We start from the raw sequence: 20,071 nt of genomic DNA, 5'->3' as shown, positions 1-20,071 counted from the left end.
TAACTCTTTTGAATTCCATTATTACAGAATAGCTTTGCTGTTCTTGAACTTTATGAAATCATACAATATGTGCTCTTTTGTGTCTGACTTTTTTGCCTACATATTACATTGTTTGAGACTCATTTATGTTGTTGCATAAGTCAGTAGGTTTCTTTTTTAGTTTCCATATATTATTCCATTGTATGAATAAATCATAACTTGCTTATCGGTTCTTGTGTTCATGAACATTTAGATTGTTTTGAGTTTTTGTTCCTTGGGTAAATGTCTAGCAGTAGAATTTCTGAGTCATTGGGTAATATGTGTTTAACTTTTTAAGAAATTGACAGTTTTCCCAAGTAAGTGTATCATTTTGCAATCTTCTCAGGAATGTGTGAATATTCCAGTTTTTCAAAATAGTCGTTTACATTTGATATTGTTTTATTTGAGGGTAACAATTATAGAGAGTATAAGACAATATTTAATTGCTCTTTTAATTTTTATTTCCCTGGGACAGATGATGTTGAGCACCTTTTCATGTGCTTATTGATCATTTTTATATCTTTTTTTATGACATATCTGATCAAGTATTTTGTCCTTCGAAATGTTTGGGCTGTTTCTCTTTTTCTTATTGATTTATAGCAGTTAATTATATATTCTGGACACAGTTCTGTATCAGATATATGTATTGCAAATATTTTTCTTTTTAAGATATAGCTCAAATTTTTTTCTCGATTTTTTTAATAAGTAGTTTTGATTTTTATAAAATTCAATATATTATTTTTTTATGTTCAGTTTATGTTGTTTCCTAAGGGATCTGTGTCTACCCCAAGTTCATAAGATATTCACCTGTATTTTTCTAAAAGGTTTATAGTTTTATCTTTCACATTTAAATCTATAATAAATCTGAATTTTAATGTGTATCATGAGGTAGGGGTAGATCATCTTTTTGTTTCATACATTTTACATGTTACAGCACCATTTGTTGAAAAGCTTTCTTCCTACATTGAATTGCCTTAACACCTTTGTTGTAAATCAATGAAGGTGGTCAAAATGTACAAACTTTGAGTTACAAGATAATAAGAACTGGGACTGTAATATATAACATGAAGAGAGTAGTTAATACTACTCTATGGTATATTTGAAAGTTGCTAAGAGAGTAGATCCTAAAAGTTCTCATAACAAGGAAAAAAGTTTTTTTCCCTTTTTCTTTTTGTGTTTACATGAGATGATGGATATTAACTAAACTTATATGGTAATCATTTCACAATATGTATGTCATCATTATAGGGTGCATTTAAACATACAGAGCTGTATTGTCAATTATATCTCTATAAAACTTAAAAAATTAATTGATCTTTGTAGCTCTAGTTCTAGACGCTCTATTCTGTTCCATTGATGCAATTTGTCTATCCTTGTGCTTAATGATTACATAACTTTTATGATTACATAACTTTTACAGCATATCTTAAAGTCCTCAAGTGTGAGTTCTCAAAATATTTTTTTTCAGAATTGTTTTGGCAATTCTAGTTACTTTGATTTTCACTTATATTAAATGATTCATACAAAGAGCCTGTTCAAATCTGAGTTTGCATTGAATCTATAGGAGAACTGTTATCTCAACAATATTGATTATTTTAGCTCATAAATATGATGTCTATATCTCTGTATCTATTTGGTTATCTTAATTTCTGTCAACAATGTTTTGTAGTTTTCAGTCTTATACATCTTTAATAAGTTTATTCCGAAGTATTTTAAAATATTTTTGATACTATTAGAATGGTATTTTTAAATTTTTTATCTTTCAGTTGTTTGTAACTATTTTAAGAATACATTCGATTTTTTTTCTACTGGCTTTGTATATTATAACCTTACTAAATTCATTTATTATAGCAGTTATTTTGTAGGTCCCTTAAAATTGTCTATATAAACAATCATATCTTCTACAAATAAAGATAATTTTACTTCTTTATTTCTAATCTGCAAGAATTTTTTTTTTCTTTTCTTATTGCAGTGCCTGGAATCTCCAGTGCAATGCTGAATAGACATAATAAAAGTGACATTCTTGGCTTTTTCCTTATCTTAGGAAACTGTTCAATATTTCACCATTTAATATAATATTACCTGTAGTTTTTCGATGAAGCTCTTTATTAAATTAAGGAAATTCTTTTCTGGTATGCTGAGAATTTGGATTATGGATGGATGTTGAAATTTGTCAAATGCTATTTTCTGCATCTATTGGGTTATATTATTTTCTCATTTTGTCTGTTAATATAATGAATATTTTTTGATTTTTAAATGTTAAACCAATCTAATTTCTTGGAATAAGCAAATTTGGTTTGATATAATGGACATATGTATGTCTGTATACATATATACATGCATGTCTATAGCTACATTGTGTTTCTGACTAGCTAATTTTTAGAGGACTTTTCTGTCATTGTTTTCTGCAAACAAATATTGGTTTGCAATTTTATTTTCTTTTAGAGTCTGTCAGGTATTTTTGTTGTTGTTAACATTATGCTGTTTCAAAAATGAGTGTGGAAATGTTTCTTTCTCCTCCATGTGCTGAAAGAATTTGTATATGTAGATATTATACAATCTTTTAATACTTGATTGAATTCTCCAATAAACCCTTCTGGTTCTAGAGCTTTCTTTGTGGGGAAATTTTCAACAACATAATCCATTTCATTAATAGATGAATGGCTATCCTGATTTAGTATTGTTAGATTCTCCTGAAAAATTTCTCCTTGTACCATTGTAAAACATCCCCTTTATATCTGCTAATATTTCTTGTCTTGAAATTTATTTTGTCTGATATTAATATAGGCACGTGCACTTTCTTATACTTACTGTTTGTGTGGTATATCTTTTTTCATTCTTTTACTTTCAACCTATAAGTGTACAAAGTACATATCTTGAAAATACTATATATTTAGATCTTGCTTGTTATCCAGACTGACAATTTCTGCCATTTAAATGTTTAGTCCATTTGCATGTAACTTAATTATTGGTTGGTTGAATTTAGCTCTGTCATATTATTATTCATTTTCTATTTGTTTCATCCATTTTCTATTTTTCTCTTTCTCTTTTCCTGCCTTCTGGGTTAATCAAATACTTTTTATTATCCCATTTTTCTCTATAGGTTCTTTAGCTGTATATCTTTGTATTTTTTTCCTAAGGTATTATAGTATGCATTCTTAATTGACCACTGTCTATTTAAAGTTAATATTTACCACTTCATGTAAAATATAATCTTTCAACAGTATTGTTCTACTCCCATCCATTCTCGTGCTATTGTTGTCATATATTTTATATGTATATACATTATAAATACCACAATACACAATACAATGCTACAGTTTTGCTTTAAATTGTTTACTGTCTTCAAATAAATTTAGAGGAATAAAAAGATATTAATTATTTAATATATTTATTAAGGCATATTAATTATTTATAATCTTCATTTTTTCTTGTAAATCTGAGTTTACATCTGGTGTCATTTGCTTTCCACCTGAAGGACTTTGTAAACATTTCTGTAATGTAGGTCTGCTGGAAAACTATTTTCTTAGTTTTTATTGAAAATTTTTGTTCTCGTTCCACTTTCAATTTTGAAGGATAGTTTTGCTGCATACAGGATTCTGAGTTGACAGTTTTGTTTAATTTGTTTCTTTCTTTCACACTTTCTGTTCCTTGAACGCCGTAAGCCTATTTCCACTTCCAGCTCTCTGTGTTTGCTGTTTACTTTCCCTGGACAACTCTTTAACTAGTTCTTCAAATCATAGCTCAAATCTCATCTCTCTGGTTTAATATCACACTTCTTAGAGAACTCTGTTGACCATATATTTGACTAAAATCACCGTTCTTTTTTGTTTCTCTCTCATTATCCTGTTTATGTCCTTTGTGACACTTTTATAATCTTTAATTATATTTTCATTTATGTGTTTCTTTTTTTTTCTACCTGATGAGTTCCATTAAAAAAAAAAAAAGTTATTCTGTCTGTTTTATTCTTTCCTACAGTCATAGCATTCAGCAAAATACCTGGCATCATAACAAAGGTACAGTGATGTTTTCCTAATGTAGAATGGATACAACTGAAGTTGCGGGGACATTTGAAGTTTATCTTTGCTAGACTTGAAAAGGCACACCGAGTAGTCATATACTACTAAACTCTCCAGGACCATCTGTTTTACACACCGTGCTAGGAAACATAAATACAAAAGTGATGCATCTTTGAGAAGCTTTTCTGGACTGAATTAGAAACAATCTCCTCTTCTAGTTCCAATAACATTCTACTTCATCCTGACTGTGCTACTTTTTATGATCTAATGTACCTTACACTGTTGCTGTTGGTATACATATCTTCTCTCTCCAGATGGACTGTCAGCTCCTTGCAGGCAGGGACTGTATTTCCTAACACAAATTGGAAATACTGCAGAAATAACTGTAGAGTCTGCAAAGGATTTAGGCTACAGTTAATATGGGATTGCACTGAAAATGAATTGACTAAGAAACTTAGCATTTTTGTTTAATAAGATCCTCTAGTTCTCTAAGGAAAAAAGTTGCTGTATAATTCCAAAGTAATTAGGATTTCAGCTGAGCATTCCTACGTTCCCACCAAGGACACTGTGTCATGTGTGGAGGAGGACTTCTCTGCCCCTTCTCTGCCTTTGTTCTTGTTTATATGTACTACCTTTCTAGTTTATACTCCTTGTAGTTTGCATTGCAATAAATTGCCAAATATTTCCTGCCCACACCTCTGTTTGGCTGCAGAGCATGAAGACTGTAATGGAAAGCAACAGATCGGAATATTTTTTAGATTTGTTGATAGTCTTAAAAATGCCCATTTTAAACATAAATATATATGCCAGTTGCCAAGCTGAACCCCCCATTTGTTATGAAGAGACCTTTGATTAGTCTGTAGTCTGAAGAGGACCCGTATAAAAAGTAGTTACCATTTATTGTGACAAGATTGATAGAGCACTCTGGAGGTAGGAAGGCCCAAAGCTGGTTTTTATATTCTGATTCCATGCATAAAAGAGGAGAATGGCTCAGCCCCGAATACGGATTCAAAGAACTCATATTCTGGCTGTGATAACTTATAGCCTCTGGGTTTGGGGACTACAGTAATCTTTCTGAATCATGCACACCTGTGAAATGGTAAAGTGATGTAAGCATAGCTCTTCTTTATGGAATAACATTTTTTTAAAGACCTAGTATTGTTCTGCCAAATTCAAGTTACCAAGAGGTGTATGAGTCTATGGAGCACTACTTTTTAAAGTGTGTGACACTACTTTTTAAAGTGTGTGTGTATGTTGGGGGTTGGTGTTACAAGTCTGAAACTTCTTGTAGATTCCCAGGCCTTATCCAAAGCTTATAGACTCAGAATCTCCAGAAGCCATGCTGAGAATCTGTATTTTAGTAACTTCACTGGGGGATGCATTCATGCTTGGAACTTGGGGAGTAATTGCTTGAGAGAATAGAAAGCCAAAAATCATCTGTCTTGTCTCTGAACTGTTGGTCTGTGCCTGGAAAATTCTGAGTCCCTTATATTGCTTCCCAAGATCCCAAAGATCTGTGGTTTCATTTTTTTTTTTCATAACTGAATTGACTCTTAATCAAACAATTAGGAAAGTCAGTCTGCAATTATGTGATTAAAACTAAAACAAGTTAGTCTTATACTGGCCAATCCAGTTTATCATATGACATGTCAAATAGGTTTCTCTGAAACATACATTGAGTCATAACAATTTGACAGTCTACACGAAGTTCTGCTCATTATTACGTTGTCGACGCAAGAGTCATTCTGTTGACTTTGCAACATTCAGTGAGAGACTCATTGGCTGTAATCAGAAAGTAACCTTATTCCTACCCTCCACTGCCCTTTAAACCATCAGTGGGGTTAATTTTTTCCTACTTCTTGGATTAAAACTGGTGTCTCATGAATTTTCACTCATTTTTAAGCAGTAAAGAGTTAGTTCTTTACTCTCATTCCCAGATACATAAAAGTTCTGTATCATTTACTGATATATCTAGGATAGAAAAGTATTTTTAAAATATCTTTAAACTTTATTAAAAATTAGTTTTTCCCCTCTTTCAGCTCAGTTCTGCTTGGGCTGACTATTTACTGTAGGGAAAGAGAGGGTGGTAGGCTCCTCTCTTTTCCTCTACCTGGGGCTTTTGCCTTTCTTCTGGGGTTTTGCTTTTCTTCTTTTACCTCAGCAGGTCGTTCCAGGTTCCTCCAGGGCTGAAAGATGCATGGTATCAGGTTAGAAGGGCAAAGAGGCTAAAAGTTTACAGAATAGATATATATACAAGGCTAGCACAGGTGCTGCCTGACTTGGCAGGATTTGCAAACTGACTCTTTTCAAAAAGGATCTCAAGACTGTTTAGTAGCCATTACTTGATATGAGCTAAATATTCCCTCTGGGATCACTTTAAGACCCTAGATATTCAGATACACACTTCTAGCATCATTCTGATGCGGTCTCATTGCCCCCGACTCCACTATCTAAGACATCGCCAAACCAGCTCCTCTCATACATGTTATTCACGTTGTCTGTGGGAAATATATCTTTTGCTCTGACAAACTTTGGGAATACAGTCTGTGCTCAATCCTGACACCTCTCTTCCTTTGCCATTAGTCTCTAGCCCTTTGGATCTTGTGGGTGGTATAAAATGTCCAGTACATTGCTTCCCCTAAGCAGGCACTCCTCAAGCTCTGTAGGTAGTTCATTTAATCCTTTTACCATGGGTTTTAGGTAAGAGAGGGGTTCCCCATCTTGCGTGGAGGAGGGTAAGTTAAACTCCAACTCGTTGGAAGCTGGTGCTTGACCTCTTCCTTTAGATGTCCTAAACTGGGGCTCTCATATCTCAGTTTAGCAATGTGGATGTAGTTAGCATCTATGTCTTAAGGCTACAATTCAGGGCTTCATCTGGGACTTTGGGACTTAAAGTGTTCCATTTTAACATCTCTTTAAAATCATACTAATAATTATGTTGATCACTTCTTACGTGCCAGACACGTTTTCATACAGGCTTTATCACACTCTATTGTTCCCACAATCCTATAAGGAAACAGAACTACAGAGAAATCAGATAATTTGTATAAAGTCACCAGGTAGCAGGCTACAAAATTCTTCCAACACTGTGCATTATTTTCTTTTTAGGAAAATAAGAATGATTTTGTCTCTTAGAAATGGAATACCAGGTGTTCATCAGGGAAAAAAATGATACAATTATTTAGCACCCTGACTTTTGCAATGGTAAGACATAGAATTTTGGAGCAAAATTATTAACAACTCTCACTTGCTAAGCATTTTACTAAGTCTTGTTCACTTAATTCTTATATTAATTCTTGTAATGTGAATAGCCTTGTCTTAATCTTGTAGATGAGGAAACTGAAGCCAGGAAGAGATGACATGATTTAGCCTAAATCACACAAGCCAGAATTTTAATCCAAAGTTTCAGATCATGACTCTGAGTTTACTTTTCTCCTTACTCTGAAGGAACACACTGTCAAAAGGAATATGTTCCATGTGGGTCTCTGAGCCATGACAAATCTTTAAAGTTTGGTTAAAACTGCTTTCTAACATATTTGTCTCTAGATGAGTCAATATGACAAAGGAATCAGATTTTACTCCTTGAAAGCAAAGGGTATCTTATTCATCTTGGAATTCGTAATGCCTAATTCAAAGTCGATACTCTATTAATGAATTAATTAAATGAATAAACGAATGAATAACTTTCTTTTAAACTCTCTGGTAGAAAGTAGGCTTTTATGTGAATTAGATTAATATATTGTCCTTCTCCTGGTATTTACATTTTATAAGATGATCCTGGAACAATTCCCCAAATGAATGATTTCTGATTCTGCTGTCAGAATAGAGGTGAAAGAGGAATTGAGATAGTTTTTCCCTGGAGTCTCAAATTTCATTGCAGATATGTCAGCTTAGCATGTGTATATGCCTTGAGGAAAAAATAGAATGCTTCTTCATTTGGATCATAAAATGTCCAGAAACATTTTACCTCAAAAAAGTATGTTCAAATAATATCCATCATCCATAAATAGAGCAGGCTGCTTCTAACATAGTCACAGTCATACTTCCACTAAGGGACCTGTCGACTGGGCTTGGAGGGAAGGATTGAAGTGTTGGTGGTGGTGGGGTGCACCAAATAACCTCCAAGATACTCTGTCCCTGAACTTTTGGAGATTTAAGGATTCATTCAGGTAGTTGATGACAAAGATGCAGCTAATCAGGTCTGTCTGTCATCTACAGGTCTGAGGCGCAATTATAGATGTACCATCTGCAGTGTCTCTCTAAACTCAATAGAACAGTATCATGCCCACCTGAAAGGATCTAAACATCAGACCAAGTAGGTACTTTCATACTTTCAATCTTCGGTCCTTTTGCATGTGATTTTGAGCATGATGATTAAAGGCTAAACATTTTAATTATTTAAATACATAGATGGAAACTATATCTCTTTATCTCCAAAGTTCCCTTGATATTTATGCTACTAAAGCCTTTGGAGTCCACTTAGCACTACTTGAAGAATGGCTTCTTCTACTTTTTTTTTGGCACAAATAATGACAGGGTTTTTTTTTTTTCATTTTTCAGGGACAGTTTAACACATTTTTATAAATGTCAGGAAAGTTTTAGATCTATACAAAGTGTTTTTAAATAAACAATGTTATCTCTGTTTAGAGAATATTCTGACCTCAGTGTCGTTAAGATTTTATGAATGTGTTCTACCATTTTCCATTTCTAGATGAATATTGTTGATTAGTATAAAAACCTAACAAATTTTCTCATATATTAAATCATTTACATACATAATTATTTCCAATTAAATGGAAGCTCATCTTATTATTTTTTCAAAAATTCTCATGATTTTAAACTTGAAAAAGCTAATCAGGCATAATTTTACCTATATTTATACTGTGCATCTCTTTAAAAATCAATGACATTAACTTCATAGATAGATATATTTTAAGTAGCTACTAGGACTGCTAATAAAATCTAATAAAACAGGCAAAAACATGGGATATCTCAAAAAAGTATAATTTTCCTGAGTATAATTGTTTTCCTTTCTCTCATATTTATTAGCAAAATTATTTAACAGATTTGACTGTACCAAGGCTTCATGAATTACAAATGATTTATTCAACAAACATTTATTGAGTGTCCACTATGTGTCAGACTCTGAGGTGTGCACTGAGGGGGAAGAGATGAAGTGATTCAGGCCTAACTTCTGTAGAGCTGCCTGCCAGGCTGGAGAGGCATCCATGTAAACACACAGAGTGTTCTCTAATACCATGTGGACAGCCAGAGTTCTGAGACCAGGGAGGGAGCAATCAGGGCAAGCTTTACAGGACGTTGGTGCAGAGGCTGAGCACGTAAGGAGGAGGTCACAGTCTGATTCTGCTCACCGTTGAAACTCCGGTGACTTGCACAATTCTTGGTACATATTAAGGGCTTTATAGACATTTTCGATTGAATGAATGTGTGATTTTGAAACATGAGTAACAATTTTCGAGGCAGAGATATGAGGAAGGTATATTCCAGGTAAGGAAATGTTTTGCAAGGATATTTTAAAGACAAAAGTCACAGAGGGTCTGGCTTAGGTGAGGAAATGCAAGCCCAGAGTTTTTACTGACTCTTCCTTTTCATCCATATTATGCCATCTCATGAGTCAAAGACACTTTCATGACTTGCTTTACTCTGATATACCCCAGAGCACTTTTTTATCAAGACAATTCTTCAAAATGATTTTTTCTGATTTGTTATGAAGTACCTAGAGTGCTTATATTGATTAGTGGACATTGCTGTTCCCTGCTCCCAAAAGTAGTCTGTTCATCATCTCTCTAACTAGTATGTTTTAAAAGGCAGCATATACATCCTAATTAAAATGCATGTGATGTACACACAGACACATTACAAGAAGCTGCAACAATAAATAATAACCTTTTAGGGGTGTGCATTTATTGCTCTTAGTACATAGAAAAAGGTAGTCAATGGTGACTTTAAGTGGCATAACCATGTAAATAACTAATGCAGACAGTATCTCCAGCTTCAGAAAAATCTGTCTTTCTATGTGCACGTATAAATCTTTATGTGCCAGAATTTGTGCTAGGCATTTTCATATCTATTATCTCATTTAATCCCCTTCCCTACTTCAAGATAAATACTATTGACCAATTATTTTATTTATATGAGAAAACTAAGGCTCAGAGAGAAGTAACTTACCCGTTATCACCTTGCCAATAAATGGAGAGCCGGGACTGAACCTGGCAGTGTCTGACTCATGCTTCTTCTACTTTTCCCATTTCACTCAGTTACCACACACAGGCATGGAAGGGAAGACTACTAGTAGAGAGTACTATGATGAATTTTGAAAAAGAGAGCATCACTTCTCTGGTGGGATTTAATAAATATACATGACTTCAGAAGGGTACGTCTCTATTGTGTTGCCTTCTTTCCAATAAAAAAGACACACTCCTTTTCTGTCTCAGAAGCACAAGGTTGTTCTTCTGAAGAGTGAAATGAAGGACATGTGGAGAAAATAATGACAATAGCCTGGTCTCACATGCCTGTTCCATCTACCCTTATGCCTAGTTTGAAAAATGTGTGTGTGTGTGTGCGCGCGCGTGCGTGCGCTTGTGTATGTGTGTGTGTGTGTCTGAGATTGTTCCATAATTTTTTTGTAATATCCTTGTCAGTTTTGGCATCAAGTTTATGCTGGCCTCATCAAACAAGCTGAGAAGTCTTCCCTCTTTTTCTAATCCCTGAATGAGTTTGTAGTAAACTGCTATTACTTATTACTTAAATATTAGGAAGAACTTACTGATGTTTCCATCTGGCCTGAAGATTATACTGTGAGAATACTTTTATTAGAAATTTAATGTCTTTAATAGAGCACTGTTCATACTTTTTATTTCTTCTCATATCAGTTTTAATAAGTTATTTTTTAGTGAATTTGCCCATTTTATCTCTAGTTTTAAATGCATTGGTATAAAGCTGTGCATGATAACCCCCTAAGTTTATTGTTAATGTTGTAGGATGTTTTTCATTCCTGATATTGTTTATTTCTGTCTCTTCTTTTTGTTGTTGTTGTTTTTTTAATCAATTTTGTTAGAAGTTTATCAATCTTCATTAGCTTTTTATGATGGACAAATGTTTGGAGTTTATTGATTTTTCTCTATGTTCAGTTGTTTTTTACTATTTAAAAAAAAATTCCTTCTTTATACCCCCTTTGGATTTAATTTGCATTTTTCATCTAACTTCTTAATATCAAGGTATAGATTATTAATTTTTCAGTGTTCCTTTCTTTATAATACATGCAATTAAGGCTCTGAATGTGCCACAACAGATTGTTTTAGCTATATTCTACAAGTTTTTATTATTACTTTTTTGCATTCCAGAAGTTTTAATATGTGGTATCCTCATTATTATTTTTTTTAAATATTTTCTAATTTTTACTGTAATTCCTTCTTTACTCATTTACTCATGGTTAATTTAGAAGTATTTTGCTTGAAATCCAATATTTATATACATTTTGTGATTAATTTGTGCGTGATTCTACTTTGGTCAGAAGACATACTCTAAATGACTTCAATCCCTTGAAATTTGAGTAGACCAGCTCTGTGCCATAGGCAAATTGTCAATATTGGTAATACGCCATGTTCACTTGAAAAGAACATGTCTTTTTCAGTAATTGGGTACATTAGTTATGTTAGATTTCTTAATCGTTCAGATTTTGTATGACTTTAGTGATTTTTTTTGTCTGCTTATGATTTTCATGAGAAACAGAGGTAGTTAAAATCCTCCAACTATAAATATTGATTTGCCTATGTAACCTGTTAATTCTATCTTTTTAAAAATTTATATTAAAGGTATGTTTTTAGATGCTTATAAATTTAGAGTGCTTTTATGTATTCTTATTGAATTCATACTTATCACCTTTTGTCATCATGAAATGCCCTTCTTTGTTACTAGTAATACTTTCCTTGAAATATACCAACATCAGCTACAACAACTCTTCAAAGCTTTCAAAAGTTTTCCTTTAAATTGTAGCTAGCTTTTTTTTTTGTTCTCAGGTGAAAGATTAATGTTATGCCAATTACTCTGTCAGAGCTTCAAATGGAAGTCAGCCAAATGGGTCTTAACTATTCCAGTCTGACCAATTAAAGCAACATAAGTATTAAGGTATCAGCAATTTTCAAGGTCTTATATTATATTTTTACTAATAATTTCTAGAAAAGTGCTGAGGTCAGTAAAGATTATTAAATCATATAGTGAATAGAACACTGAATTTTGAGTCAAGAGATTTTATTTCTACTACAACTTTGCCACTGAGTGATCTTGGGCATTGAAAAATCTTTAAGTCTCAGTTCTCTCATAGATAAGTGTTTAATGATGACAAGAACACAGCAAACATGCATCCACTTTCCATGCCACTCTCATGATCCTGGTGCTTTTTCCTAACGATCCTGATTTCAGCCTTAAAGTTCTTAAAACAGGTCCCCAGTTAGTTTTTACCATTGTATTGGAGTTAGCAATGTGTCCCCCAAATTGTGACCACACAGAACCTCAGAATGTGACCTTATTTGTAAATAGGATCTTTGAAGATGTAAATAATTAAAATCTCAAGATGAAATCACTCTAGATTTAGATTGGGCCCTAAATCCAATGCCTGCTGTCTTTAAGAGAGAAAGGAAAGTGGAATTTGGACACCCAGCAAAGAAGGCATGTGAAGACAGAGATTGGGGTTATGTTTCCATCAGATAAGAAGTACCAGGAGCTGAGAGCGTCTGGAAGAGACAAGGGAAGATTTTCCTCTAGAGCTTTTGGGGGCAGTATGTCCTTGTTGACACCTTGATTTCAGACTTCTGGTCTCTAGAACTGTGAGAGAATGAATTTCTGTTTTTTTGTGGGATTTTTTGTTTGTTAGTTTTTATAAGCTACATAGTTTATGATTTTTTTTTTTTTTAGGGCAGCCATAGGAAATTAATACAATGTGAAGCCTACTTGCCTTATTCCACAAGTATGCCTTTTGTCACATTTTCCTGGGCAGCTTTTTACTATGCCTGTCCCAATAAAATTACTGCTGCTGCTGCTGCTGCTGATGATGATAATGATGAATATGGTGATGGTGGTAATGAGACCACCACTGAAAAGAGGAGTAAAACTTCTGTGCAACGAGAATATAGCAACACATTAAAATGCTTCGAAAGTGTTACCTAATATGCACAGCCTCCCTGTAACTGACCAGATGTTCACATCTCCGGTTTATAGGTTAGAAACTTGAGTCTCAGAGAAGTTAAGTGACTTGTCCAAGGCCCCCAAAATAATCAATTGACAGAGCCAAGAGTAGAAGTCAGGTTATCAGCCATCGTTACTATTACTGTTATGATAATGCTTAAATAATAATATTATTATCACGTTGCTCTTTACTAATGGTAATGAGGATTTTTGGGAAGACAAATGTTATAAACAGCAAAATGGCAATCAAATTTTGCTCCCTTGTTAAATAACAAGAGAAATGTTAAGTATCTAATGAGATTAAAGGTTTAGAAATACTAATGATCACACTAGTAGATTTTTCATGGTTTCCAGGGGATCTAGTCTGTCAATTAGTACAAATAATTAAAATGATATTTAAAGGCAGATGAGTACATAGTATAAACTAATGAACAATTTCCCTGTAGTGTTCTTAAATTTGACTTTAGGGAACACTTCAAGCCTTAGGACAGTATATTACCTAGAAGTAAAGGATATAAAAGTTGTCATTACTTGCTTTGATACTTGAAAATGAGACACGAGTGTCTAAGAAAATAAATCAGACTGACAAAAACTTAGTAGCAATTTCAAATTTTTTTTTCATTTAAGAAGAAGCCTTAAATGGTGATATCCATTTCATTTTCTGCAGTTTTTCCCCATGAGGCGAATACTCCAGACAAAGCCTTTATATTAGTTTCCCATTGTACTCATTTATCTGTGAAGTGATTGAGTGGATATTTAGACTAATTTTCAGAGTTGTAATATGTTTGCTTTCAATATCTTGGAATTCAGTTCTGGCATTCAGGATAGTACTTCATTATCTGAGGGTGCATGAAAATAAATAAGCTAGTTTTGCAAGATACGCCAATCATTAAGGACTTTCTATACATACGATAAATAAAAGTTGCATAAAACCCCAAGAAGATGTTCTCTTTGGAAACAAACAAATAAATCAACATCAAATCAATGCATGGACTTCTTCAAAGGCTAAAAATATAGATATTCTTTGTGGGATTTTCAATGTGGTTTACTGGCACTAATGAAGAATTCCATTAACTAAGGGGCCTGAGATTTGTTATTGTGCTACATTTTCCATGAGAAAGTTTTATTTTCTAAAAAGTATAAAATACATGTCATCAATAAAGTTCTGAGATGAGCAGGATGTAGACACTATTGAAAGTAGAGTTGTCTTTTCCCAAAGAAAGTCCAGGTATTTCTCTTCAGCTGATAGTCATTTGTAAGCTGCTTGGAAAGGCTCGTAATAAAGAGCAAAATCTAGAACCCAAGGCAACTGCTATGCTTGTCTTATTTTATGATTATGGCTGTGCAAAACAGCTCTTCTAGGAAGCAGAGCTTATGGAGTGTCACCGAATCTTTCTAGCCCACTGGACACTGTAAATAGGATGCCTGCTACAGCACAGGGATGAGGATGTGGCAGAGCCTGAGTGTCAAAGGGCATTCTTTTGGCTCTGTTTTTAATAGACAAAATATTCTAGTCCACTATCGCCAAGAGCTCTCCCTTCTCTGAGGAAGGCCTCTGACGAAACAGAATTCAGCTTCTCAAGTGGAAGACAATAGCCTGTAGAGAGAAGAATTCCGGATTAGCTAGAAAAAAAATTTTTTTAAACCAAAAAACTATGTTTCTTTCTCTCTGTAGCATTAATGCACAGGCAATTCTACCAGCTCTGTTTTTCCAGTCTCACTTGCATGCTTTTGCTATATATGCCATACCTAGGGATACATTATAATTACAGTATGTGAATAGATTAGGCCTTTTGCAGGCTTGGAAAGAACTAAATGGGGAGCACTTTCATTCTTTCATAGTACTTCTAGAATTACCAATGACACCTAATATTTCTTAGCTCACCCATTTCCAACCCACCTCCTTCTTGAGGGACTTATAATCATTATTTCATTATTTTGTCATGCTTGAAATTTGCATGAGTCATGGCTATCTCCAGAGTGGTTCTGAGCTGATGATTTAATGTCTCAGATTTAATTGTGGACTCCATTGAAACTTCTCATGTTTTTTGTCATGCTGCTTCAGATAGTCATTCAGTACCAATCACCAACTTGACTTGGTTCTGCAAAGTGCATCCAGAAAGAAAGAAAAAAAACTGGAAGGAGGCTGAGAGGCAGACAACCAGAGTCCCAGTGTCAGTGATGCTTCTCACAACCTGTGTGGCTTTTAACTTATTTTTAAATAGAGCTATTGAGATGCAATTTACATACAATAAAATGCACAGATTTTAGTTATAGAGAGTGATAGTGGGTTTTGACACTTTATATACTGTGTAACTACCAGCCCAGTCAAGATATACAACATTTTCATAACCCTTTTTCAGCCAATATTCCACTCCAGCCAAACACTTTTTGATTTCTGTCACCATAGCTTAGTTTTGCCTATACTAGAACTTAATGCAATAATATAGTATGTTTTCCTCTCTTTCTGACTTCTTTTGCCCAACATGTTTTTGAGATTCATTCACATTGTTACACATATCAGTAGTTCATTCTTTCCATGTGTGGCTTTGAACAAATCATATTTCCTCACTGTGCTTCAGGGTCTTCATTTGAAATCTGAGGGGAATGGAATATAGAGTAGTCCAGGTCTCTATCAATTCTAATATTCTCTTGTTTTATGACTTTGAGATTTAGCTTCTTTAACTTATATATAATTTTTCAGCTAGCAAAAGATAGGCTGTAAAATAATTCGTTAGTCTTTACTTCTCTAGTGCTGGAGACTCAGAGTTGACCAAACCTTTAGGAGTTAGGTTTTGTGAGAGGAAAGGGATTCTGGAAGCCTGATTATATTGTCCTTAAACAAAAGGCCAGGGACTTTCCAATGGCTTACCACTTGGGGCAAATAGGATGAAATTGGTTATATGAGAAGAAAGTACAGAAAAAATGCTTATTTTAACCTTATTCCATGCTGTAAATATAGATCACAAATTCTGGTGACTTCACAGGCAACCAAGGATAAGGTAAGACAAATTTAGGAAGGTTCTAAACAAGACGTTGGTCCTTCGGCCGAACAGTCCAAGCTAATGCTTTCCCACACGTGTCACCAATGTTCATTAGAAATTAGAGTATGTTTATTTGTAAACTATATTTAGCTGCCACTGACTTTTAGTAGAACCAAACTTTAGTAGAATATTGAATTTGGCCAGCATTTGCCTAATCTCTCAAAAATTATCATGGAACATGGAATGCCAGGGAATTGAATTAAATAAATTAAGTACTTCACTTCATATAGGTCAATTTTGTTGAAGCAGTAGGGGTAGGAGATAAGAAGGGAATGAAAACATGCCCTTGGTTGTGTTACTGAGTCTAGCTCTCTATCACCTCTTTTTGGGGTACAGGAGATTGAGTGGGTCTATTTTGGCTGGGATTTTCATAGTGTGGATGGAGTAGTGGTGTGAGTGCTTGGGCAGATCATCCCCTCATTCCATTTAATTCAGTCTCACAAATAAAATCTATTGGGCACCTGCTGTGTATGGAGCATTAAAATGGGCCTTAGAGATAATAGTAGGAGATATTTATAACTCTCGACAAGTTTATAATCTAGTTGATGGGATGCCAACAGGTAGTCAAGTAATTACAGTTAAAATCAACATAGGATATGGTAAGTACAAGAAGTACAAAATGCTGCTGGAATTCAAAGGAAGAAGAAATTGCGTCTGGTTGGGGTCCATCAGGAAAAGTTATTGGGAAGTGAGTATGGTAAAGTAGTTTCACTAAAGTGGTTTTGGAATGAGACCATCAGGGTTCAATTCTGGCTCTGTCTTTTACTAACTCTGTGTCCTTGAGCATGTTACTTAAAAACTTCTCTGTGGCTTAGCTTTCACTTTAATAAAGTATAACAGATGCTTTATTACAAATGCTTACCTAAACTGATTGTGGTAAGGACTGAGTTTTAAGAACAACAAAATACTAAACTACTTAGATAGTACTTGACATGAAGTGTTAATTATCACCCTTTATTAATGAAATTACATTTGAAATGGGCCTTGAGGAGTGGGTAGGGGAATGTCGAGGTAACACTCAGTACTTCTTCTGTCCCAAGTACTTCTTCTATAAGATTGCTCCAAAATTCTTCATGACTAACTCTAGTTTTTTTTTGCCCAAAGTTGGGCCTTCTGGACTCTCACAATTTCAGTTCTGCTCAGTATTTAGAACCCAAAGTGACCTTAACCAGACAGTGAGATATTAAGAGTGCTCTATGACAGACCTCCAAGACTATCCTCACTCTGAGTTTCTTGTGGTCTTATGCTTTCTATCTGCTCCAGGTCTTCATTTTACTATATAATAGTTTCAAGCTTGATATTTAATCTTGCAATACCAGAACAAACACTTCCCAAATGCTCCCAAATATATGTGGTCTGTACATTCTGATTCCTACCCAGGCTTCCCACTTTATCCATCTGATTACTTGTTCCATTTTGTCAGTCATCTGTAATTAGCACATTATTCTCCAAAGACCATGATGTATAAACCTGGAAATTAAAAAAATAAATCGAACTATGCTCCTGGTTGAATTTTCTAAAATTATTCTCCTGCTAGTCTTTGAAACTCCCTGGATAGAGCTTCTTTACCATTCTTATTATATGGAGCTCATTTTTCTTACCCATTTGCATTTTTCACTTTACCGTTTAAAAAAATATACGTATTCCCTCTACTCGGGTATCTGTATACTTCTGCTTATACTAGATTCTTACTAATCTTAGTATAAACTGATTAAATCCAACTTTGAGCCACAATGTTCGATAAATGCTCTGTCTTTAGTTCGAAGGATTTTCTCAAAAAACAAATGTTCTCCACTTATAAAGGTGACATCTCTTTAAATATTAACCACTGTTATTTCAGATATAACTTAATGACAAACATTTTGAAGATTTTCGTTTTTTTCTTCTTTGAGTTAGGATTATGTAGATCATTCTATATTGTGTTAAGACTAGCCAGATGCAACCAGTATCTGGACCTCAGTCAGAATATAAATTTGTAAAAACATTATTATAATCATATATATTTGTCACTCTTAATAGTCTTTTATAGCAAATAAGAATTGTGTATTTTTTCTGTAGCTTTTAGGGTCACAGAAAAAGCTCAGTCTATTTCATGCTGAGTAGTCAAATACAAATCAAAATCTATGAAGCTAGCTTTCAGAAATGTAAGTGATATATCAAGCTCAAGACACAATTAGTTCAAAGTCATACCCACAGCCTCTAGTGCTATTATACTCTCCAGAGATATATCTGTCTTTTCTCTTCCTTATTTAAGTGCCCTTTCGTCTAAAGACACCTAACAGGATAACATGTGCACTTTACTTTTTTGATTTCTAAAACCGTCACCACCAAACTTATTTCTGTTATAACAAAAAGATCTTATAAAAGCCTTAAATAGGTGAGTTTCGGACCCCTGATTTTATTTCCTTGATAATGGATAAAGTTCAAATAATAGATTTGGTTTTACAACATCTTTCCAGTGTTAAATAAGATGAACTTAGTAATAGTCAAGATTTTCATGGACAGACAACTTACTAAATTAGAACCTATTGTCCTTGAGTATCTATATGAGAAAGGACATGTTAAGTCTCTGTAGTAGATGAGTTTCACTGAGTGTTCTAAACTTTCTCATTTTAAATCCAGCTTTAGGTTAGCAGAGTTGCTACTCAGGGCAATTGAGTAAGGGGATCTTTAGATTTTTCAGCAGCCTTCATACTTAGAAAGTTTGAAAGCCAACTATAAGCTAACTATGTAATTTCTATTTCTTAGTCTTAGAGCTAAATGTCATAATTTTGTTATTCCATATTATATAAGAGTCTTGAAGGTAAAAGTATGTTTCTCATGGAAAAGAGAGACCAGGTCAAAATGTAACCCGAGAGATTCACTGCAGCCAGGAAATTTAGTGGCCAACATTTGTTGTTCCCCTTCTAAGGGTGATGGGAAAGGAGTCAAGCTCTCTCATACTGGGATGTCAGGAAAACATTAGTACAAGTAAAAGATTTATCAATGCTTTTTATCAATGCTTTTCAATACATGTATACACTGGAGAGGCATCTTTCATTTCAAATTTAACTCTTAAGAAACCCAGTAACAAATAACTAATTAGCCAACCTTCTAGAACATGTGAGTGACATTTCTGTACTGAATCTAGACAGTTTATTTCTGTGGATGGAATTTGCCTAGAGGTTTTCAGTGAGGCAACAAACATGTCATGGTGAAGGAACACCAGAATACTCATTGACTGGGTCAATAGTTTAGCGAATAATTACTAAGTGACCCAGTGTGTTCTAGATTCTAAATCATTTAGTAGAGAATGACAAATTAATGTTATATTTCCTGTCCTTCAAGTGCTCATGTAATTTTTAAAATGCCTAAATACTAAATCTTTATGATTCCAGAGAAAGACCCATAAATTCTTGGGTACATTCAAATTGCGGGAGAGAGGGCTGGTGGTTTCACCTGATGATGAAGGTCAGTAAGCACTCTGAAAATCTCTCAGCGATGTGGGGCTTGGTGAAGGCACAGATGGACCTTCTGCACCTTCAGTGATGATGTGGTCACAAGGAATATGGGCTTAGGTACAGCTTATAGTGCCCACAGTAGCCTGAAACCTGATTTGGGAATTGAGGAAGGAAGATAACTCAGGATCCAGGAGGAAGTCAGGCATAAACAGGATGAAGCACCTAGGAAGTGCTGGCTGTTTTGTTGTATGGGCAATAATAGAAGCTCTGCCTTCTAAGGACTTACTCAAAGGAAACTACTTTATTCAAACAAAACTTTATATGTTCTGGGTTTTCTTTGAAGAAC

At 34.2% G+C, this 20,071-nt stretch overlaps 1 protein-coding gene across 1 annotated transcript in view; it reads left to right on the top strand.

The window, feature by feature from the left end:
* ZMAT4 (zinc finger matrin-type 4) overlaps positions 1-20,071 on the top strand; it is a 245,963-nt gene that overhangs the window by 198,324 nt on the left and 27,568 nt on the right. The window contains exon 5 of the mRNA XM_011372649.2: positions 8,256-8,352. Coding sequence (XP_011370951.1) covers positions 8,256-8,352 — 97 coding nt within the window. The remainder of the gene's footprint in view (positions 1-8,255; positions 8,353-20,071) is intronic.

Source organism: Pteropus vampyrus, unplaced genomic scaffold (assembly GCF_000151845.1).
Source record: "Pteropus vampyrus isolate Shadow unplaced genomic scaffold, Pvam_2.0 Scaffold8, whole genome shotgun sequence".
NCBI classification, from domain to species: Eukaryota; Metazoa; Chordata; class Mammalia; order Chiroptera; family Pteropodidae; genus Pteropus; species Pteropus vampyrus.
The sequence above is the reverse complement of the archived record's forward strand: the minus strand, read 5'-3'. Positions and strand labels throughout refer to the sequence as shown.